The sequence below is a fragment of the Mchenga conophoros genome, linkage group LG7, assembly GCF_057382185.1.
Source record: "Mchenga conophoros isolate Kocher_MC1m ecotype Shallow Benthic linkage group LG7, M_conophoros_male_GT1.1, whole genome shotgun sequence".
Classification (NCBI taxonomy): domain Eukaryota; kingdom Metazoa; phylum Chordata; class Actinopteri; order Cichliformes; family Cichlidae; genus Mchenga; species Mchenga conophoros.
In genome coordinates, this window is record NC_140532.1 from 44,213,155 (window position 1) to 44,237,580 (window position 24,426).

At 39.8% G+C, this 24,426-nt stretch overlaps 3 protein-coding genes across 4 annotated transcripts in view; 2 read left to right on the top strand and 1 right to left on the bottom strand.

Moving 5' to 3' along the window:
- Positions 1-2,912: 2,912 nt before the first annotated feature.
- Positions 2,913-12,026, top strand: ggt5b (gamma-glutamyltransferase 5b). The gene is made up of 12 exons (XM_085279504.1): positions 2,913-3,482; positions 5,380-5,507; positions 5,601-5,696; positions 5,989-6,178; positions 8,258-8,418; positions 8,570-8,716; positions 8,842-8,972; positions 9,553-9,737; positions 9,828-9,919; positions 10,008-10,117; positions 10,202-10,312; positions 10,517-12,026. The coding sequence occupies exons 1-12, from the start codon at positions 3,310-3,312 to the stop codon at positions 10,664-10,666; spliced, it is 1,674 nt and encodes a 557-aa protein (XP_085135630.1). The 5' UTR covers positions 2,913-3,309; the 3' UTR covers positions 10,667-12,026.
- Positions 12,027-16,709: 4,683 nt separating this feature from the next.
- ggt1b (gamma-glutamyltransferase 1b) lies at positions 16,710-23,689 on the bottom strand. The gene is made up of 13 exons (XM_085279507.1): positions 23,428-23,689; positions 22,526-22,700; positions 22,299-22,429; positions 22,084-22,173; positions 21,649-21,841; positions 21,400-21,560; positions 20,824-20,973; positions 19,607-19,743; positions 19,147-19,334; positions 18,925-19,052; positions 18,581-18,693; positions 18,372-18,485; positions 16,710-17,144 (listed from the first exon to the last, which is right to left on the bottom strand). Exons 2-13 carry the CDS (start codon positions 22,690-22,692, stop codon positions 16,998-17,000), a joined length of 1,719 nt encoding a protein of 572 aa, XP_085135633.1. The 5' UTR covers positions 22,693-22,700; positions 23,428-23,689; the 3' UTR covers positions 16,710-16,997.
- Positions 23,638-24,426, top strand: part of lrrc75bb (leucine rich repeat containing 75Bb) — a 45,529-nt gene continuing 44,740 nt past the window's right edge. The window contains exon 1 of one of the 2 annotated variants that reach the window (XM_085279509.1): positions 23,638-24,161. The gene's annotated coding sequence lies outside the window, so the exon portion shown is untranslated. The remainder of the gene's footprint in view (positions 24,162-24,426) is intronic. The other variant, XM_085279508.1, reaches the window with a different exon arrangement.

Consider the following 24,426-nt stretch of genomic DNA (forward strand, 5'->3'; position numbering starts at 1 on the left):
TGCTCACCATGGAAACCTGTTTCATGAAGCTCTCCACAAACTATTCTTGAGCTGATCTGACGGCCACATAAAGTTTGGATGTTTGTAGCAATTGACTCTGCAGAAAGTTGGACCTGTGCATATTATGTGCCTCAACACCTGCTGACTGTGATTTTACATGCCATACCCTCCCACACAGTTGCTATTGTTCCCAATCACATCCACTGTGTTACAATACCACAAAAAACTAATATAAAAATATTAAGTAAAAAGGAAATTTCATGACTTGTTGCATGGCTGGCATCCTATCATGGGATTACGCTGGAATTCCTGAGAGCGACCCATTCTTTCTCAACCATTTGTAGAAGCAGTCTGCATGCCTATGCACTTCATTCCACGCCCCTGCGTCAGTCGAATTGATTGGAACACCTGAACTCAATCATTTGGATGGATGAGTGAATATTTTTGGCAATATGGTGTATGTGGATTTGTCCTGACATATCAGTTTAAATGTTTTAAAGACATCTATTGGTAAAAAGTGGAAATCAAGGACAGTATTAGTGTTGGACACTTGTGAAATGTATAAATGTGTTTTTTCACCTACCTCTGCAAATAATTTGAAAAACTTGTAAGTGGACATTTACTGGAAATTGATGTGGACAGGCTTGGGGATAGTGCATATTATTTTACATACATAATTAAAGGTTTTAGTGTTGAAGTCAGCAAGCCTGCTGGTGACTCACCATGAATCACTGATTCCCAGACTGGATTGGCTCTCACTGCAGAGCTCACTTCTCTCTCACTGTAGCTGTTGTGACTGCTTGCAGGAGTTGGAGACAGGTGTGATGGTGTGAGAGCAGAGCTTCCCAACCTGGAGATCAATCCTGTCTTCTTCTTTTTGTAGTTCTGTCTGCTCTAGCGACCCTTGAGCCTCCCTTCCTTCAGTAATGTATAACTCTTTAACACATTCACCAAATAAAAGATTATTGTATCTGGACCATCTTACGTCAGTGGAAGATGGCCATTAAGAAGAAGGCTGCAATCATGCTGCAGACATCAGCACTCAGAACTCTCCGTCTTCTCTCCTCCCACTTTCTGTCTCTTACTTTCTGACTGGATTCCTTCTCTCTCTCTGTGTGACTGTCTTTCTCTATCTCTGCTCCAGCCCTCGACCTCAGGCTCAAATCAATCAACCATGCCCATGCCAGTGTCACCAGGTGGAGGTGTTTTTAGTGGACTCCAACACACTGTCAGACCACCAGTTTTGCTCTGTGCATTGATCTTTTTGTTTGTTTGTTTTTTCCTTTCTTTTTGGGTTTGTTTTTGACTTTTATTGTATTTATTTGAAGTTAAAGTACAGACTTTCTTTACTTAAGTAGAAATACAGATACCTGTTGATGGGTCCGTCTAGCACAACCCTTCGCTGGAACAAAACAATCCTACTACAACAGCAAAAGCAAGATGCAAGTCATCAAAGTTATTTCTATTACTCGTGCACGAGGAAGAGAACTGTGACAAGCATGTTCCTGTCGCTCACCCCAGTCGATCTGCTCCCTCGTAACACTGCTCTTTATTGAGTTTACATGAATATGCATAAGTTCATTAACATATGGCATCTCAAAGAGTACCAGTCTGTGCATAGTGTAGGTATGTGTGTGTGTGTGTGTGTGTGTGTGTGGGGGGGGGGGGGGGGGGCGACTCCCCAAAGCTGGTGCTAGGAGCGCCGCGGTCCACCTAAACAAAGGGCTCTTATACTTAACCAGATGACAATCAACAATATAAACCTAACACCTGTGTTTAAAAAAAGTACTCCAGTAAATCTTGAAGTACTGACTCCACTTTACTCAAGTGAAAGTGAAAAAGTACAGACTCTGAAATATACTCAAACTAAGTAACTAAAAACTAGCTCTCTTTGAAGTAAAATTCTACTCTCCATTTTTATACAAAGGTAACTGAACTTTGTGCTATATTAATGCAATAATAAAACAAAGATATATTTTGAAAAGTCGAAAGTCCACATATTTGTGTAAAGACGTAGGGAGCCAGGGCAAAAGGTTGTTTGAAGAATAAATATGTAAGTACAGAAACCTGAAAATTCTAAAGCATTACAGAGTAATGAAGTATTTGTACTTACTTCCCACCTTTACATGAGAACTATTGCAGACACCTATAATAAAATGAAATCAATAAAAAGACAATAAAATATCGAAAACTATCTAATGTTTGAGCAATGAAAATGAAAACAAGAACAGATTCCCAGTGATTATTTTTTTATTTAAAAAAAATGTTTATACGTCTTTTAAACTCTGTAAACAACTGAGAGAGCTTTCGTAACGTCTGTCATGATGAGCCTTCTCTAAACGAACTGATAGATAAGGTGGAGGAAATGACGTCATGAGAAAGTAAACTATGAATAAACTGTTTACCTAACATGTAATCTGATAAATAGGTGTTAGAGTTTTACTAATCTGAATGCTGTGGACTCCTTGAAAGTCATCCGTGTTTTGTTTTGTTGTTGTTGTGGTTTTGTTTATTTGTTTGGTTGGTTGGTTTTTGTTTTGTTTTGGGGGGTTTTGTGTGTTTTTTGGTGCAGGGTTTTTCTTACTAATCTATTTTTCTTATTAATCTATGTGTCCTATTTCCTGTCTCACAGTCTGTGCGCCCCTCGGTTCACTTTTTCTTGTAGACTCCTCTTGCGTAAAACCATTACAGGTTTTACGCACGGAGTTGTTCTGTGTTGCTGTTTAATTTGTCTTACAATGTCTTACCATCCAGAGGTCAGTTACGATGGCGCAATTAAAATAACAAGTGGGAGCCTGCTGTGGTCTTAATGCAGATGAGTTCAGCATCTGCGATATCTCTCTTTAAATACCCCAGTGTCACAGCTGGGTCGCTGACACAGAGTTCACATCAGACAGTGTGGTGGATGTCTGACAGCAGGAAACTAGTTTTTCACACACTGAGGGTCAGGGTGGGATGCTTTAGAGAGTGAGAGGGTACAAATTTATTTTTAACGTCGCATCTTTAGATCATTTATCGACATTGACGTCAATGAGTCGAATGGAAATCACCCTGGAAATCACAGCTAAGTCCCTCGTGAGATTTTAACATGATATAAGAAGGACAATTAAGGTTTAGTGGCATGCTGTAGTCATTGTACTACTCATCCGGTCCTATCTTCAGTTTCAGTTTAGCCATTTCTTTAAAAGAGGCTGGTGGAGGCAGGGAGGGAGGTAATCCACGTCTGGATCATTGGGCAGACCTCGCGCACACTTAGTGGCAGCAAGAACAAGTTCCTTCGGCGCAAGGTTTTCCCCTCAGAAAGTCAAAATGGCCAAATATAAGCCCTGGGTGCTGTGGTGCTTTATTTTGATCGGTTTTATTTGCATCGTTACGCTCTTGTGCCTGTGCTTCACCTCGTTTCTGGGCGTAAGATGTTCCAGCGGCAGCTTCAAGCAAGCGGCGGTGGCCGCAGACTCTCAGATTTGCTCGGAGATTGGCAGGTACGTTTTTGTCTATTAAAGTCCTCTCTATAGTGGAAAGCTAAAGCTGGAAGAAAAAGAAAGTATTGAATTCGACTGGATTTTGTCTTTTATACTAATTCTTTTTAGAAATAGTAAGGAGGTTTTTAATTATGATTTTATTGTGTGTGTGTGTGTGTGTGTGTGTGTGTGTGTGTGTGTGTGTGTGTGTGTGTGTGTGTTTATAGATCTTAGATACAGTATTTTCATTTTAAGCATGCTTTCGTTCATGTTATATTCAGTAAGACTGTGCATGCTTCCTTCTGAACCCAGCTGGCACTCCATGAGGAGCCAGTGTGCACCTTGTCCCACTCAGCAATCTGTCAGCCAACAGTAAAGAAAATAAATAAATAAATAAAAATTTTAAAAAATAGACTGTACAACTTGGAGGAGATGGTTAAACAGAAGAAAAACACCTCTATCGCCAAACCAAAACTACTCACTAGTAGCAGCAAAACAACTCCAGCCTCACAGTCAGAAGCTCAAACAATGCATACCACTGCAACTTTCTACCCTCAGGGTGCTTCACAAATTAACTGACCTGTAGCGCTTACCCAGTGCTGCATGGCAACAATTCACAATACTGTTTGACAGAACTATTAGACTGGACCTTCCAACTCTAAAGAAAAAAGCTGAACTGAGCAATGTGATAAGCTGTTTAAGAGATTTAATAGGCAGTGAAGAACAGAGATAAGACCTGCAGATCAGTAAGCATGCAGCACACTGTACCTCAGTACTTGTGCTTGTAACTGTAAAAGAAAAACTCAGTAACTGATATTAGCTTTTCTGACTGGGCAGTGAAGGTCTGAGCTGTTTCTCTAATGCACTCTGTGGTTGAGTTATTTGTTCTGCAGTGAGCAAGCCATTAATCAATCAACACAGTAACTGCAAATAAAGCTCAGCAGATTATTTTATTGTCCCCCCCATCCCACCCGACTAGATGTGAGCATACCCTTTCCTGCTTCCTGCAGATAGATATATCTCTGTCTGTTCTCTGCCAAAGTTTAAAGAGGGTTCATTTCCCACTTCAAAGCCAACACACTAAATTTGTTCAGGCAGGTAAAACCACCGGGCACTGTGCCAACAGGACACAACTTCAAGTAATCAAAGAAACCTGAAACACATCAGCTTTTTGTTGTTTAATCATACTGACCTTGTTCTTCTACAGTAGATGGGCAGCAAATAGAGCTCTTTATATGTCTGTGTGTGCACCAACACTCACTGCGGACAGATGAGCTATCAAGTTTCAGTTTGAGTTTTCAAACCTCCAAAATTCTTTCAGCTCCCCCACCCCGTGAACATCCCCAATTTTTCCCAACTCATGTTTCATTGTAAAGCTCCTTTGGTTGCCTGCTCTGTGTTACTTATGCTCACAGATTTGTAAGATAATCACTCATTCGGTCAGACCTTATTCACTGACCATCAGAAGCAAAACATTCCCAACAGTGCTTCCTCTTGTAGCTCAGTGACTACACTTGATCCCACGCCAGGCTACTGGTGAAAGGGCCCATTCAGGGCTATTCAAATACGGTCCAGTCAGGATTAAGTTGTTTATGTCACAGCTAACTTAGATAATCCGAGTGAGAAATGTGAGTTACATTTCTTTTTTTAGAGCCAGGTTACCTTATGAGTCAAATAAAAAAAAGAAGAGAAAGAAAAGAAAGAACACCACTATGGTCAGCGACTTCCTGGTATGTCACCTGAGGTCAACCTCAAACAGCAGGATGTGGTTCGAACATGCCCACTGGCAGCCGTCACCGTACTGTGGCATCTTCAAGTACTCAAACACCAGGTTCAATAATTAAAGCCACGTGTAAGTCGGAGCGTGTGCAATGAGTGTTTACACATTTCCCATAAATAAAATTAAACCCTCTTCCAGGAATATGCTTCAGCAGGGTGGATCAGCAGTAGATGGCGCCATTGCAGCTCTTCTGTGCACATCTGTGGTCAATCCTCAGAGCATGGGGATTGGAGGGGGCTCTATAATAACTATAAGAGATAAGAAAGGTAAGTCCTCTACTGATACGTGTTTCGTAAATTGTATTTCTCCACAGCAGTGATTGATTAGACCAACCAATTGGATTTCTCATCTATTTTAAGGCAACATTAAAGTCTACAACTTCAGAGAAACTGTCCCACAGTCATTCAGACAGAACCTGTTAAAGGAGTGTCCCACTTTCTTCAGTTTTTCCACAGGTAGGTAGATTTACAGCACTTATCAATATCCAGTTACAGATTTTGTCCTTGTGGTTTCTCACTTTACAGAAATTCATTTATTTAATTTTAAAAGATGCCGTTTTTATCCACTTATGTACTTAGTATCACTATGTATTGTTTATACAGTGATTGTAGCTTAAGTTGTTAGTGCTCTAGTTGTGCTGGTAAGGTTAGATCTTCCTTATCAATTAACATTTTGTCATATTTTGCAAACAGTTTTCCACCATTAGTCTAATTTACCTGCACTACTTTTCTCATTTTTACATTGAAGGCAGCCAGTGGGTCGGCGTTCCCGGAGAGCTGCGAGGCTATGAGGCAATTCACGAACAGTACGGGAAGCTGCCCTGGGCCAGGCTTTTTGAACCAACAATTAAACTGGCTAGGGAGGGCATCCCTCTGTCACCCTATCTGGGAAAAATCGTGTCCTTTGTGAAAAGAAACATACAAACATCGTCTCTCTGGTACAGCTTTTCAATTACTCCTCTGTGACTTAAGATATTTTTTTTTATTAATAATGCTTGCAAAGAAAAAATTGTGTTTTAAATCACATGTTTGATGGCACCAATGAACTAAAAGCATTTGTAATCCTAGCTGGAGCCTATTTCATGCAGCTGTCACTGCAGAAATCCTGGAGCGAAGGCCTCTCCTGTAAATCCCTGGTTATACTAATTTTGTGATAGTTTTATGTAACATCTCAAAGAGAATTTAACTTTACACATTGCGTAATAGTTTAGGCCAGGCACCACGCTCATTGTTCTCAGTGAAGCATTGTTATTTTTAATGACATAAGAGTGCACATTGTTTTTCTTAACGTGACTCAGGACCAGGATTTACCAGCTCAGAGACAAAGGTAGCATTAACCTTCATCCAAAAAATGTTTGTGAGACGCAGCCAGGACTCAGGTATCATGGGGAATACCTGAAAGATTGCATTTCCTTTTTGGATGCCGGGCCAAAAGTGTGTGCACAAACAGAGTTTTTTAATGTTTACGATAGCGAAGGGAATCAGAGGAAAATAAGTGGTGATTAGAAAACCTATTGCACTTGGATCTTTAAAAAGTGCATCACTGTCAGGTGCAAATCTGGATTCCTGTGAGATTGAAGATAAAAAAAAAATTGTAGTAAACACCAAGTGACCCAATTCTACTGTAAGGTAATCTCAGAAAGCTTTTAAACTAATAGGTAAAATTATGGAGCACTGCTTAGATGATCAGAGGCAAACCTGCTTCGACTCACTGCCCTCGGGGTAGATTTTAGCTGAGTCAGTCATTTAAAAAGGTGTGTTTGCTGAAAGGGAATGATTATCTTTGTGTTTGTCAGTGTCTCAATCTGTAAGAGGGTTGATGGATTGAGTACAATTTTGTGCGTGTGGGTGGTTGAGGCACACACTCGGCTCTAGGGTCAATGACGAGTCTTGTTTATCCAGAGTTTCTTTTGATTTGGGTCTCAGTGATATATGCTGCCTCAGCAGTGCTTTCAGGGCATTCACGTCAGCGCCATTTGATCAGCATGTTGCATTCCTAATGCATTCAAGATCTAATGTGGTAACAAATATGGTGATTAGCCATTTTTCTGGAGCTCTCTTTTCAGAGTTAGAAATGCCTCGTCTAATCAGCTTTTAAACTGAAAATGTTTTTCTAATCAAGACCAGTGAAAAGGACATTTTGGGTGCAAGAATGAAAATGGCTGCTTCTAATGCCAAAGTGCAATCAGTTCTTCCAAACAGAGCCACCGACTTTATGATCCAGTTTTGTTTTTGTTTTCTTTTAATTATCAGCTTTGTGCTGTGTCCTTCAGTTTACTTCCTGTTTAAAGTTAAAGTGTGGTTTCTGTAATTTTGTTTCAATCCCATATTCCGTGTTATGTATTTAGTGAGTTTTTGTCTGGTCTTGTCTGAATCTCCCTCAACTTCCTGGCTCCTCTGTTGTGCTTAGATTGTTGTTTTTTCTATTTAGTTTAATATTCTGAATTTTCTGAGACCTAAGAGCACAAGAAAAATAACTAAAAGGGACTTGATAAACTGTCAGCTATCAGTTCCACTGAAGAATATTTCCCTGAACTGTGACTGCGCTGTGTTAATTTCCTATTCAATCAATGCAGCGTGCCACTAATCAACCTGGCTTCAGTTTATACTGCAGTGAGTCTAACAAACCGTCTTCTCTGTCTGCCCAAAAATTAGATGGTCTCCATTTTTGTCACAAGTTTAAACAAGCACTTCATCTCAGTGGACTAAGAAGTAATTTTTTTAAAATTTCCATCTTTATATCTGAACATTTATAATCCTGGTAGGATTAGGTAATAAATAAGAAGTAGAAAAAGAGTTACTTAGTCCTAAAGCAAAGATTTCTAATAGCTGCAGATCCCACACAGGGCGATCTCGATCCATTCTTCTTTGCAGAAGTGGTTTAGCTGTGCAATGTTGTTAGGATGCACGGGGTGTAGTGCTTTGACCCTTCATCAGTTTTTGGTTTTGACAGCTCTCTGTCTCTTTTTCTCTGCTCTCCTTTTTGCTTAGTTTGTGTTTTCTTTTCTTTTTTACAGTGAAATTTTTTGCCACAAGAACAAAACTGTTCTGAGCACAGGCGAAATCGTAAAGTTTTCCAAACTTGCAGAAACCATGGAAACCATTGCAGAGAAAGGAGCAGAGGATTTCTACACTGGCAAGATAGGGCATGACTTAATCCAAGACATAACAGCTGCAGGTTGGTGCAATGTCAGCATTAGCAGCCTGAGGGTTTGTGTTTGAAAAGGAATTAAATGGAATGGAAAAATGACTTTTACTCAGTGTTATGAAAAAAATTTAATCTAATTTAGGGCAAAGTTTGTTATATACGTTCTGTGTGTCTGTCTCAGGTGGGACCTTGACTATAGAGGATTTGAGGTCATTCCAGGTGCAGGTCCAAGATGCTTGGACTGTTCCTTTGGGAGATGCTAAACTCTACATCCCTCCACCCCCTGCTGGAGGCGCCCTGCTTGCCTTCATTCTCAAACTCATGGAAGGTGTCGTGTTTTGTGTGATTTTCTTTTTCCGCTGTAACAGCTGGATGAAATTTCAATTTAAAGAAACAGTTAAACAGTTCTTAGCTCACAAAAGCTTAAAAACATTATCACTGTCTTTTCTGCAGGGTTCTCGCTGACGCCAAACTCTCTGGTTGGTGACAAGAAGATTGAGATGTACCATCATTTTATAGAGGCAGTTAAATTTGCTAATGGACAGAAGAAGAGCATTTGTGATCCAAAGTTTAATAACGGCAAGGTTGGGATCTGAAATATCTTTTTTCTTATTGGAACTGGGGACATTTTTAATACAAGGGCAAGAAATTGAATTCTAAAGTCTAGGTATATATTATGTATTGTTTCATGTATTTTATATTTTATTATATTATTTATATTCACTGCTCAAAAAACTCAAGATGAATATCTATAATATGTTAAGAATGAAGGGACTTTGCATTGATTGATGGAAATGAAAACAATCCATCTACAGAAGGTACAGATGAACTGAGGAGCCCAGCAGCTGGTCTCCTCAGTTCCAGATGTTTGCAGACTGTTGATAAAAGAAGAAGTGGTAAACACGGCCCTCTCTCAACGTTTTTGAGACGTGTTGCTGACATCAATTTCTAAATTACCTCTTTCTTTTTTTAATAATAGTAGATTTTCTCACTTTAAACATTTGACATGTGTTCTGCTGTGAACAAAATGTGGGTTTATGACACTTTCAATGTGTCTTTCGAAACATTTTATAAAGCATCCCAACTTTTAGGATGGGGTTTCTACATCTCAAACCAGTAATATCTGGGATATCTTGGAAATGTTTAATGATGCTCTCCTTTTAGTGTGCAGAGCACTTGATTGATCCCACCTTCATTGATCGCATCAGGAAGATGATTTCTTCAAACATGACCCATGACAACTCTTACTACAACGTCGCACCTTCTTCAGATCACATTGGGACGACACACGTGTCTGTCCTGGATGAAGATGGCCTGGCCGTCTCTGCCACAAGCACCATAAACCAAGTGTGAGCAGGAAGAGTTGTGTTATAGGAAACATACTAATGTTGGGTGTACCCATCATCCCCTCAGCTGACTGAGTACCCTTTGTTCTGTAGATTTGGAGGAATGATTTACTCTCCACGTACAGGCATCATCCTCAACAATGAGCTGGCTGACTTTTGCGGGAGAGCAGACACACTGAGGGCAGGTGAAGTTATATACGACAACTAAATTACAGACGTTTCACGATCTCATCACCGAGTCTGATTTCCATCTGATGTTTTATTTTTACGTAGGCGAACGACCTCCATCCTCAATGAGTCCAGTGATACTGGAGTCAAAGTCTGGAGGTCTTCTTATAATTGGTGGATCGGGAGGAAGCCTGATTACGCCGGCAATGGCCTTGGTAATTCAATAATTAAAAACTCTATTTGTTTCCTTGTTTGTATACTTCTTTGTTTGTTTACTCACAGTTCTTTTATCCTTGCAGTCTATAATAAATCACCAGTGGCTGGGGATGAGCTTGAAAGATGCCATTACTGAGCGCATAATCTTCATCGACTCAAAGAACGACGTAAATTTTGAACCTGGTTTTGATGAGGTGAAGTACTTCCCTTTATCCTTGCTATCCATTAATGATATTCAAATTCACTAGACTGTCTATCAGAAAAAAATCATCTGTAATAATGGATTCTGAAGAAGATTAGCGGTCCATAATCCTACAAAGGCAGATTTAATTTTTCTGTAATCTCTTAAGGATAAGTAGTATTAATGTTTTGTCTGTGTGTGTGTTGTGTACCCTCAGTCTGTGTCAAAAAGCTTAAAGGAACAGCTTAAACACAAAACCGGGAACTGGCAATACTTTCTCAATGTGGTCAATGCTGTGGAAAAGGAGAACAACTGTATTGCTGCTGTGTCTGACAGCAGGAAGATGGGAATGTCAGCTGGATACTGACCACAAGGATGCGTGACCTTTCCACTTATCTCTGCCCTTTAGACTAACTGACCCTTCAGCATTAAAAGTAACCATATGTGCGGAAACACTGACAAATAAAAGGTGAACAAAAGGTGCTGTGGCTCCATCCAACTGGACCAATCAGGAAACTACTCACCTTAGAGGATAACTCCAATTTATAATTGCTTCAAATCCAATCACTCCAGGCTATAGAAACCCAATTTATGTTGAGGTGAAATCTGCACTAAATATATAAATATAAGGGTGTTTAAATTTCTATTCATCAACTACATCTATGTAGATATTAGGAAATAGGCACACACAGGTGGAGTTTGTTTCCAGTCGAGCACCATTGAGCTATTGCAGGAAAGTGCCCTGAGATGATGTAATATATGTGACACACCGTTTCCAGTGAACTTTGCTTTCATCCATGTGTCAACCTTTCTACCTTCAGCGGGCGTTGACAAGTTTCTGTATGTTTCTAAAAACAATGAGATAAGAAAATACAGTCGCTGTGTGTAGCATGCACAGCTACAGAAAGTTCAGGACAATGTTCAGCTAGGAAAGCGGTCTCTGAAGTGTTGTGAATGTTTGAAATGCTCCGTCTTAAGTACATACGCACTTGTTCGTTTTTATGGCACTAGCCTTGATGACAGTAGTCAAAGAGGACGATGACTTTTATTGGTTTGTCAAAAACCAATGTTACAAAATTCAGCCGGCCACACTGACTGTTTGAAAACTGCTTTTGGTCGACCGCGCGGGCCGCCTGCCTCGTCACAGCTACTTTTAGTTTTGCCTACGTGTGCTCAGCAAGAGTAGGGAGCTAAACTGAAATGTTAATATCTGACCAACGGATACACAAATGATCACTCCAGCCACAAAGGTGCTCGTATTTGATTTCATGCACTGTTGGAGAAATGTGCACTGAGTGTGTCTGCTAAATCAGTTATTGAAACATGTAATTCTTTGTAAGAAATATTAACTCAAGATGAGCCATATAACCTTTTTAAAGTGACATCCTGGCAGCTTCCTCAACAAGGAACTTTTACTGTGACCTTAAATGTGTTACTCTATGTGAAATAACCTAATCCAAAAAAAAGCCTCCCCCAAAAATGTACTTTATATATTTTAACACACCTTGAATATTTTGGTTTTTTATGTTTTATGAACATATTTTGTATTGTTTGTAATAAAAATCCTTCTAAACCACAAACTCTTTCTTTAAACACATATTCCTGGTTGTTAGTACAGTATGATGGGAATAATTCTATTTGGTGCTTTCCCCTTTTGCCTTGTGCGTTTATACAGAGCAGCAGTGGAACAAAGAAAGCAGTAATGAGATACATTTCAGCAGAGAAACTTATGAATTAGTAATGATTTCTTAAGTGGATTCTGCTCCGTTCTCCTTTGAGGCTCTAGATGAGAGTTATGAGAACATGCAAATTTTACTCCGTGTGAAGCACCACTGTCTTTTGTTGTATGACAAATGAGTTAATCTGGATAAGTTGCAACTTCACGACTTTAGTGCCACGATCTTGCCCTCTTTGTATAAATAACAACCACTTAAAGTGAGCCATCACTTTAAAGGGTGCAGAAATAGTCTTTCTCTCTCAGAGCGGAGCGGTTAAATAATCCTGTGATGATTCAGCACACTTTCGCTCACAAAGTCCTTTGATGAGGCAAATTATCTTAACAGTAGTTTGATGCTTTTATTATGTCAGTTTCTGTGTCATTATATGCATTTGTCACAATGCCATTCGAGGCAATGAGTCAAATTAAAACTACACGTAGACTCTGATATACACAGAGAATTGGGATTTTTTTCTTTCCTAGCCTAGAGGGTTAGTCAATTGGTCTGAGTTGCATAACTTTGAATTTAATCATATGTGGAAGTGAGACTTTGCTTAATTGGGCCCTGAAGGAAAATTTTTAGATTTTTTATTTATTTTTAATTTTTTGCAGCTTCTTCTCAGAGCAGCTGTAAGCACAGGAGGTAGCAGCTCAGGATAATAAAAATAAAATAATTGTGAATTCAAATAAAATTGTGGTATGTTAAATGTAATATTGGCACACATGGTGGGATTGCACTTTCCCCCCAATTACTGTAACTCTACACCTGCTCCTGCCACTACTGGCAAAACCGCCAATGGATGGTAATGGTTCACAGGTGAGAGAGTGCCCAAACACCAGATAACAGAGAGCAATAAAAGTCAAAAATACACATCTCAAATCTCAGGCGAGAGGTCATTACATCATAACATTATATAACAATCAAGACCAACTGTTCAGGTAAAACATAAAATGTACGTGGAATATCTGGAGTGGAAAAAACGAAACAAAAAACCGTAGCACTGTCTTACTCGCCACAGTACAGTCATCTACACATTTTTTATAGTTCTTCTATTTTTGTTCTTTTCTTCTTTTCTTTTAAAATATGTAAAAACAAAAAAAAACATAAATTAGGTCAGGTTCAGTAAGAGCCTGTATGTGTAGGAAGATATCTTTGTGAAAAATGATCTTCTCTCTGAGGCTTACATCAAAGAATTCGAGCATCAACATGGATTTTGCAATGCGAATGAGTCTCACTTTAATAACTACGCGCACACAGACATTAAATCATACCTCTCGGCAGGTAGTTCTCCCCCTATTTCCCCCTGCAGGAGACATTTGGCTTTATTTATGTAAAATAAAACCACTGGCTTTTATCCAGCCTTGAGCAACGTTGTGAAAAATAGCACTGCGTCCGAGGTTTGTTCCAGGAGCGGGAATATTTCAGCGGCCAAACATTTTTTCTGATGTAACTGTAACTGTCAGAATGGGGATATTAGCCTGCTTTGTGTGCCCATTGTAGTTTAATGAAAGTTAAAGACCTCACCTCCGCTGTACTGAAGCTGTAAGCTAGTGGTAGTCAATATGTTTGCATGCAGAGAAACAAGTACAAGCAAGTTACAGTTACAGGCTGGCTCCAAAAGCAGTTTTCACTTATACAAGTTGGCAAGTTTTGGTCCCTTTGTGAGAAGAGAGGATAGAGATGAATTTGTCTTTTAAATGTTTGAAGCTATGTGTTACCTTACAGGAGTATAGGCCCTTTGAACTTGTTCAGTGTCCTCATAAGTCATCCTAAAGACATCAGTATACCTGCCACGTTGGTCACGTTGTGTGCTGCCGCTAACGTCATGGCACACTCGCATCCATGTATGCTCACCAATACACTACAGGTAGCACTTGCAGTATTCTCCTGAAGGATAGGTGCCGCAACTCAGACAGTACCTCAGAATGTCCTTGGGCAAGATGCTAGCCCCAAGTTCCTCTCCGATGGATCCATCAGCATATGAGTGTGTTTGAATGTTAGATAGAAAGCACTTATGTAGATAAAGCATAGAAAGAAGTGCTTGTATGAGTCGGCAAGTCATGTAAAGTGGTCAGTTGGAGTACAAAGGTGTCATTTGCCATTACTAATCATTTACCCTGTCGACACAGAGGCGCAGCAGCTCTACTCTGAGCCCCTTTCAAATGTCTAAACTCTTCAGCCTATCACTAAGAAAGATGTCAGCCACACTTCAGAGAAAGCTCATTTACACCACTTCTATCTGCAGTCTCGTTCTTTCAGTCACTGTCCAGAGCTCGTGACTATAAGGTAGGGACGTAAATCGACATGCTCCTCTCTCTTTTTACCACGATGGACCAGTACAGTGCGTGCATCACTGCAGATGCCGCCCCAGTCCGTCTGTCAATCACTTGCTCCCCTCTCCCCTCACTTGTGGCAGCATCTCATCACTGACCCAGAGTGAGCACTCCACCCTTCCCTGGCTGAGGACCATGGCATCAGACTTGGAGGTGCTAATTCTTGTTCCCGCCGCATCACTCTTGGCCGCAAACTGCTCCAGTGCGTGTGAACTGCTGAACTACATCATCTGCAATAAGCAGAGATGAAATTCTGGGAAGAAGAAAAAAGCAAAGATTTCCACTGCCAGTGTTACAGCTGGGGTCATGTTTACTGTAACTGTCTGTAAGTAGATCATGACAAAAGTGATTTATTCCTCTGGGGGTGAAAAGTGAAAAAGAGAAAAACAGAGGAAGGAAAAAAGTAGCAGAAAAAGGATGTTTCCATGAGTAATTACAGTCTGGTATCATAAACACTCACTGACCGTGATGTTAGTTAAATAGAGGCATGAAAGTGGCCTTCATTTCACTCAGTGCATGACGAGGTTAGTTTACGTTGTGTGGAAACCACAGAAATCATGGCTGGAAACTTTATCTTTAGCTCACTAGTCTGTTCACAGCCTTACAAACAGATCTGGTCATCACGTCTGATGTTGCTGAATAACATTCATCGTTATATGAATGGTACTCGCACCATCGAGGCACCTCAATATTTGATGCAAGGAAATGAGCACTAATTTGGGAGTGGTTTTGTGTTTCACAATGGCTGCAATTGGGTTGGGTTCATTGATGACAGGTGTATTTGATTGCACTCACATGCAGAAAATTGTCTTGCTGAGCCTGGAGTGGTTGCTGGACTACTCTGTACAGGATGGGAGAACAACAGCTGATCCCTGTTGAGGTTATCAGCCTGTGGGGTGTAGCTGATTTGTGGCATAGCTATCCCTGGCCTTGGACTATATTGTTTATCCCTTTTGAAAGTGGGAGATTCAACTTTAATATGATAAATATTGTAGCTGCCGGGATTGTTTCCCATTAATCTCATTGATTTGACTAATGAATTATGTTTTAGATTTAGTCTGAGATGGTCAGAGTTAGACTCTTGCTACACAAGTTAAACTGTAAATATGACTTGTTACTGATTAGGCTGAAACGTTGCCATGGCTGTCTGAACTAAGGAAGTGCTAGTCACATATTAATGGGCTATCCTGTATTGACAGGTTGTCTCATTTTGTTTGTGGCTTGCATTGCCTCATTTTGAACGCATCACATTAAGTTTTCCTACATACGTTTGTATTAAACTTGGTTGTTTTTTGCCCTTGTTTTTTATGTAATAAAAAATATTTAGGCTTATGTTAAATTGTAATTGTTTTGCCCTTTTGTACAAAGTCAATAAAAATTGTTAACTTTATTTGTGTAACTTTTGTCTGCTGGTTTATTTTACTGCTTTCCTGCACGGTAGTACACCATGGTAATGGTTGTCTTAGATGCACAATTAACAATTAAATGAGGAGAATGGTTAATAATTAATGGTGCCATGTGGGGGGTAGGTGATGTGTTCAGGCACCTAATAAAATTCTGCTTAGGGCCCCATAACACCTTGACCTGGCCCTGCACTTGATTTATGACCTCAGAAAACACTTGATGGTGTCAGTCGCTAGATTCACAACCTAAATTCAATACAGGATTATGTTCATTTGGTAAATTATGGTCCCAGCTCTAGTCTGATAAACTATATAACAGGGTAAGCTACTGGGCTGAATGTTGTGCAACGAGTTGTTGAGTGACAAGAGTGCACAGTCTTTGTCAGTTCCATCCTTCACTTATTAGATCTGGTGTCAAAACACCAAGATGGAGTCATGGTTTAACGTTGTAAACATAGTTAATGATCCAAGTAGTGATATAAAAAAAATTAAAAGAGAGAACAAGATGGAAATAGCCAAACTACACAGCTCTGCGCTTCAAAAGTTGCAATTTATTTATTTTTCAATAAATATATGGTAGGTCCAGAGAACAAGTCCCAGCTTTGTTTTGAAACATTGGTTCTATTACATGTGATCCAGTCACTCATAGCAAATCTATTTATTTCTATATATCTAATCTAACACTGTTATGTATTTAACTTATTATGTAACTTTAGCTGAATGAAAGGTGAAGATGGACGGCAACAGCTGTAATGTTTTTATGAGGTCATTAAAAGCCGATGAACTTGGGATTCCTGGATGTTGTTATGTGCAGTGTTTGAAAATGTTTGATCCCGAGGTGTTGCAGTTTCTTATGACAGTAGCAGATCTCAGTTTTGTGGATGCCATGTGTCAAAACAATCGCAGGAAACTGCTTTACACATCTACTAATCTGTATTCACAAATACCAAAAGATATATTTTTTAAAAGATTTTATTCACTAGATTGATGTGATCATTAGAATGATGTGAAGTTAAGAAGGTTCAGCCAAGGCACTCAGTGTTAAAGTATAGCTTGTAATGGTTAAAGGCTTGTTCAGCTGGTACTAGTTGTTTTGTACAATCAGTACAAAACAACTGGTGCCCAAGACAAACGCCCATGTTGGCTGAATCTTTATCAACTTTCTAATCTTTGAGGTTGTCCCACTGGTGTCAAGGTTCACAAAACTACAGTATCTCTCCATAATCATAGGTGTGTTTATAACTTCAGTATCCTGCTGCATACCCCCCCTTGCGTGGATCGGACTGAGCATACACCTTGTCATCATGACACAGTACTGCCTGCACCACGGCTCCCGTCGATGTGAGGAGTTCTGTCTCATGGTTCTTCCTTGCCAAACCATCCAGGACATCCTGGAAACCAAAGCATGAGTGAAGACAGACTCTAAGCACAAAAACATGACTGACTAGGCGTGCCATGTAGACATGTGGGGAGGGGTTGTCTGTTCAGTGTTTGTCCATTAACACTGCTGTTTTTGCATGAGAGTAGAGAGGATTATTTTAATACTTTTTGCATTGCACAGTACTTGTAAACTGTACTTGTAAAGAGCACTTTTAATAAGAGAACTGGAGTGCTGGTCAGCAATCACCCCACATGTAATGGTGCAACCAAGTTAACTATGTAAGAATAAGAATATAAAACATGAACGATCTTTGGACCAGGAAGTCAGTGTCTGCTGTTAGAAAAAAACAGATGCAGAATTTAAAGGGGGTGGAAGTTTGAAATGAACCAAGCATAAAACTCTATTACTGAAACATTTTTTTCTTTTCAGGTATGGAAATTCATAATTGTAAACTGGTGCCAATAAAAAAAAAAGTGTGCTACATTTTTTTTTTTTTTTGCTTTTTAGTCAAACTGAATTAGAAAATTCAGAACAGCAATACTTATATTTTTGCATTAAAATATCGTTATGATTGGTGGATTAACTGTAACAGAAACAGAGAAATTTTGTAATTACCAATACTGCTAATTCAGAGTAGCTGTGGTAGTAAATTTACACCAGAAAAACATAAATTTGTCAAGCATTGTATTTGTGATGTACAAATATATCACCTAAAACTGTTCTTGTTTTCAGTTTTCTCTTTCTCTCTCCCTTCTTCTCCTCTCTGTGTAACCTGATTACAGAAGTATGGCTCTAGAATCATGAAATCATCTGTAATTGTTTCTGCTTGCAGTCCAGTTTTCAGCTCCACCACATCCCCAGATTATAAACTCAGTAAATATCAGCTTTGTTCCAGCCTTTTATAATTGTTCTAGTCTGCTCCAGCCTAGCCTCTAAACTTCTCACCATGAATTAACACACATGTTATGAACACTCAGAGAGTCCTGGTCTGGTGTCTTGTTCAATTTTGTGAACAGAGGTGAAATGCCACAAATTAGACCATTAGCATAACCCTAGTACAACCATTTCCTCCCTTATTGTTACGCTGTTTTTACCCATGAAGCTAAAGATGAAACAGTGTTCCCAGTTCTAGTCATGACTTTGGTTTATACAGTGTTTCTTAGGGTTGTGAATAAAACATAGTTTCCCTGCACACCACACCACCGCCCAGTTGTTGTTTACTGCTTGTGACACTCACTTTGTCAAAGCCAGGCTCCGCTACAGTGATGTTAGGACTCAGCTGGTTGTGGACCCTTGGATCTAACACAGCTTCTTTCAGATCATAGTTGAAGAACAGGGTGTTTAGAATCACCTAATAAGTATTAAATAGAAACCAAGTTATTAATTAGTTTCTACATTTAACGAGTAGAAATGAGTGTTTTACATAGGTATCGGTACGCATTTTACCTGAGCAACAGAGGTGGTGATTTTTGTTCCTCCTGAACCTCCGACCACCATCTTCACTTTGTTGCTTTTGTCAAAAAGGATTGTTGGACACATTGAAGACATTGGCCGTTTCCCTTTTTAAAATGATATGTTGATAATAATTACTTTCTGAATGTCTGAGTCAGAGCAGATTCATGTGCATGCACACAAGATATTATTCAGTAACCGTCAATAACCAGGCTGACATCTGCATGACTTTTAATCACTCTGTCATTAAAAAGCTCATCTGTCTTGCAGAGTCGCTGGTTTTAAGGCCCTCTTATGTGTGTTCTCAGTCTGTACGAGCGTGGTGGCCATAACCTTACCTGGCCTGATGAAGTTGTTCGGTGAAGGAGGCACACCGAAGCTGTTTGTGATATCAGGCGAGCTGAAGTCGTCCATCTCATTGTTGAGAATGATCCCTGTTGATGCTGACATAACTTTGGAGCCCAAACTGCAAAAAACAAACCCAATAACCAGTAAGAAATCACATAAGTTGTACACACATGAGTGATTAACTTCATGAAGTGTCAGTTAGGAAGTCGTACTATAGGTTGATAGTGCTGGTGGCAGCCACAGCACTTCCATCTTCAGCTACTACCGAGAGGTGCGAGGTCCCGTAGTTTTCAGGCAGATAAAACTCTGGCTCGTAGTAGTTCATGTGATGTGTGGTTTCATCGGTAATCTTTTCACGGAGGGCATCGGCATACAATTGTGAAGTCATATTCTGGATGAGCTTTGGGGGAGAAATATTATAATTATACACATGCAAAACCTAAAAAGGTTTCCTATTATTCTGTCCTCAGGTTTTAAAGATTCTAGCCTAATCAGAATATGCAGGGTAATTTTGTTTTTCTCTTTTCAAACAGTGTCGAACAATGACTCTCATGGAGGACTAACATCAAATTTGGATTAATTTCAATTGTTTTTTTAAAATTTGTTTGATTTGTTTCATTATAGAAGTGATGTCAAAAACTCCTTTAATAATTGTATAATCTATAACCTTACACCTGTGATGTTGAGAAACTTCCGATCTCCGAGCATGGTTCTCTTTGCGTAAGCGAAACGATAGGCCTCCACCATGCGGTGGTAGGTTAGGATCTTTTTCTCAGTGCTTGCCACGCTATCTGAGGTGAAGTTGTAGCCTGCAGAAAATACAACAATAAGTACCATTTCATTTAAAGCACAGCCTTACCCACAAATGGTTGTTCAGGTAGGAAATGAGACACAAAATGCAGGCTGTTCCTGTGCTTTTCATTTAGTCTAAAAGGGAGCTGCAATCAGACCAGAGCTGACAGCCACATGAGGAAACAGGGAGATGGCTGAGAGAGCCAGAGTCTGGGTCTGATGGGTTTCAGCTGACAGCGGCAGGAGTCACAGTAAATCAGCCGGATGGAAGTTTTTGGACAGTGAAATGTGTGTGTGTGTGTGTGTGTGTGTGTGTGTGTGTGTGTGTGTGTGTGTGTGTGTGTGTGTGTGTGTGTGTGTGTGTGTGTGTGCGCGAAGCCTCCACCATTCAACTCTGTCCAATTAGAGATGAAATAGTGAGATTAATGTGAGTGTGTGGGAGGCAGGGCGGAAATAGTGAGGAAAGGAAAGGAAAGGAAAGGAAAGGAAAGGAAAGGAAAGGAAAGATTAATATCTTTAAAGGAAGATTTGGGATCTAATCGTTAGAAGAAGAGACTGTCTCTGACCTAAAAAGTTACTGAAGCAGGGAGACAGTGTCCTCCCAGGCTAATATTTTAGATAGTATAGCATTCCCCAACCAACAAGGTCAAGGTCAACTTTATTTATATATCACATTGCCAACAGTCCATGCTGCACAAAGTGGAGCATGGAAATAGCATCACAGATGTAAAACAGACAATTATCTTTGGATCTTCACTACTTCAATAAAATTAAAGCTCTTTTAATCCAAATGGGCCCCACACTTTCAACCTGGAGCACTAATTTAATTTTGGCATAGTTATCCCATATCTATATGATAGTTCACTGAAAATCATCCCAAAGGTAGATCTGTGCTTTATCCCATCATTCCAGCTGCTCTTAGGTAGCAATAAGTCAAAGGTGCTTTTTATTGAAGTGAGACTGAAGAGATTTAGTGCACAGTAGATCAGCTTGTTGAGTCTTTTCTGAAAGACTGACTGGTAGTGTGAAGGCAGCTCACATAAAAGCTTATTCTCTCCCACTCGGGATGTTTTTTTGGACAAAGCATCAAGGCTTACCATTCAAGATGTTTAATATCAGCGAGAGCACAGGGCCGCTAGCGGGGGCATTGGGAACAACCATGGTGTACTCCCCCACGTTCACCCTTAGAGGGTTCTCATCCAAGACAGGCGTATAATCCTGCAGATCCTCCATTGTGATGATGCCGCCTAAACAGATTGACAAACACTGTGAACGCACACTTGGACAGAACTGCTGCGTTGCACAAATCCTCTTTATCGTGAAAATTAGATGTGCATAGAGGTGTATGTAGCTATTTAAAGACTAAATATAAAGACTTTTTATGGAAACTGCGTATATGGGGTTTTCTAGGTACAGAAACATGATTTTAATTGCAGAAACTGCTGTTCTCATAAGTCTAACCCTTTGACTGTAAATCTCAAAACTGGGAAGATAGCTGCGACTATCAGCACAGGAGAACTGAACGTTTGCTGCCAGACTCAAATCAGTTCAGTCCTGATGTTAAGTGCTGGTGAATTTCTATATATGTGACTCCAACTCATCTGTTTTCCCGTTCAATTAAAATGTCTGCTTATTAGTGTTAAAAACTATACTTTGTAAAATAAAAATAGTACCTGCTGCCTGGATATCTGCCACAAGCTTCTGAGCCAATTCTCCCTTGTAAAAAGCATCAGGACCCTCTTCGGCTATTTTTCTATAGGTTTCCGCGAGCTTGGTAAATTTAACGGTTTCATTTTCTTTTAGGACGTCGCTTTTCTCCCCGCAAAAAACTTGACTGAAAGAAGAGAAGATGATTTACAATGGATTTAGTCACTGTCTAAATAATGTCACAGTTTTTATAGGGATAGTTCCCTTCTTCTCACCACAAGGTTGGGTCCTGCATGATGGTTTGCTTATTACTAGACAAAGCTGAGGCAAGTGCCTTTCCCAAAGGAAATCCTTTCTCTGCAAGTTCAATGCTTGGCATAAACAAGTCTTTCCAAGGCAGTTTTCCATGTCGCTGGTGTGCCATCTGGTAACCTCGAATCTCCCCTGGCACAGCAATCGCCAACCCTCCTAATAACAATGAGGATCAGGCACAAGGAAGTCTTAAAGATTTTATTTTGGTGCACTGAAGTTCTTTAGAGGTTTTTTAAAATAATTTTTAATCTAAATGATTGTTTAATTATTTATTTCACAAGCAAATCTTTAAGAAATTACACTCTCTGACACTGATCACCCTTTTCTCCATCACAATCACAAAGTCATCAGCTTCCCTCAGTTTGTTGCCATGTCAGATAGTGCTGGTTAAACATTACCTTTCTGGGATAGATCTGTACTGTTCCCAAACATGTTTTCTGTTGCGTTGCGTGGTGCCGTCTCCCTGGCATCAATGGTCTCAACTCTCCCTGTGCAGGTCAGGAAAAGCATTTAGGGGCCCAATGAAGTGGAAGCTTTATGGGTTTGTTGTGTTAGTGGGAAAGTATAAGAACAGAGTATTTGAAGTAAAATGCATTTAAGACGGCAGGTGTACCAGTCATTGCATTATAGATGGTGAAGAAAAGTCCTCCTCCGATACCCATACTATGAGCATTCATCAGTCCAACACACAAAAAAGCAGCTATAGCAGCATCTACTGCAGAGCCCCCTCTCTTCAGCATGTCCCTGAGGTTTGAAATAAAAAGGGGACAAAGTGGGAAGGGAAGGTGCTGGAAGTTTTACAGTTAAGATCCTCCGAAGTATCTTGTGGACAGATCTTACCTGCCGATCTCTGAACATGGTCCAGCGTCTGCTGCCACAGCTGCCTTAGAGTACCCCCTCTCACTTTTTGTCTCCCTTCTCCCCACACCAAAGTAGACGCCCACAAAAGTAGCAGCTGCTGCCAGCAGCAGTATTGTCAGTGCCACAATTATTGTCTTCTTTTTCATTTTTATACCTCAAACACAACAAATAATTTCTTTAATACCTCAGAAGACTTGGCTTGTATTTTAAAAGTTGCAATGTTGAGCTAAAACAAAGCAGCAGGAACATGCAAAACACTGAGATTATACATCCTCTGACAGACATACAATACATGTTTAAATACTTTGTGCAATGTGAAACCAAACACGACTGCTCGCACCTGTACCAGCTACATAAAGAGGTTGTAGATGAAATTAATTCAGCAGAGAGAAAACTAAAAATATATATCATGTCCAGTGGCTTGGGTAAATAATTTAGAAATTTAGTCATCATTATACAGCTACGCTCATCATGTATTCCCATTTGATCCAGGTCAGCAATGCCAGTTTGAGGAAAAGATTTGTAGATTTGATAAGTCTGAGGCACAAGATTTCCAACGTTGTGTAATATTAACATAACCACAGTAAGAGCCCTAAGAGAATCCATTTCTAATACTTCCCTGAAAAAACGTCTTGGAAATTGTAGCCTGCAAAGCTTCACTACACGAATAAAACCAGAGAATGTGACGGGAAAGCAAATTAATAGCTGCGCAGCACATTTAATATTAGTGCACATCAGTATAAACTGACTAGTTATACAAAGCTGTCGTCTGTTTTCACACCTCACACACAAAATAACTTCAATAAACTGAAAACGGCCCCTTTCTTCAATTTAAATTGAACATTTTGCTTTCACAGATATGAATCAATGACCTCTCTTACTTCAGTTCCTCTCGGGGTCTCAGCAGCAGGCTGCACGCTGTGCCACGGTCTGCAGGAGTTGAACGGTAAAAGGCTCACTCAAGGTCTCGATGTGTGATTGTCACAGAGTAGTTAAACTTTAAACCATCCCACCATAAAACACCATACTTGTGTTTTTGATTGGGGTGAAAGATGCAGGCAGACGAAAGTATAGAAAATGAAAGAAAAAAAAAAACCTTAGACAGCTGCTTTCAAATAATTAGTTTTCTGTATTCAAGCAACTTTCTAATATCCACAGACAACTGCACAACCCTGGAGCTGAGAGTAAGAAATAATCGCCAGATGAAAGGCTCTTTATCTGTGGTAATACTTTATCTGTGAAAAAGATTAACCAGCAGTAGCCTCAGTTTGCTGATGGTTCACTTTAAATAAATGCCAAACGTTTTATAGTTAACACAGGACCTGTTTCCTTCTCTTAAGTAACGCAGCGCCTGCAGGAATGTCATTGAGTTTTTTTTCTTTCTATGACTTCACACAAAACCTAATATTTAGGTTTTTAAATAAAGTGCCTTCTCATCGGAAAAGTGAAGGCTTTCTCGGCTGCGAGGGAGAAGATCTGCCATGAGGCGAGGAAACAAACTCTCTGAACAAACTGCAGGAGAACCATGTGAACGAGTGCAAAGCTGACTGAGGAAGGTCAGTTAAGTAAGCATTCAGGCCGAAAGCAGCAGGGACACGATGGATTACCTTCTTATGTAAGAAAAATTGTGTATGTTTCTGTTCTGTGTCCTGTGTACTGTTTGTTTGTATATGTGTGTTTTTGGCTGCTGTTACAACCAAATTTCCCTTTGTGGGACAATTAAAGGATTATTCTATTCTATTCTATTCTTATTTTTGACTGATTTGAACCTCAAAACTTGAATGAATCCAGGAACATCTTTACTTTAGCAAAGACACTTCTAATAACTGAATTAAAATATGGTGCACCTGGTGTTGAATTATGCTAAACTATGGATTTTA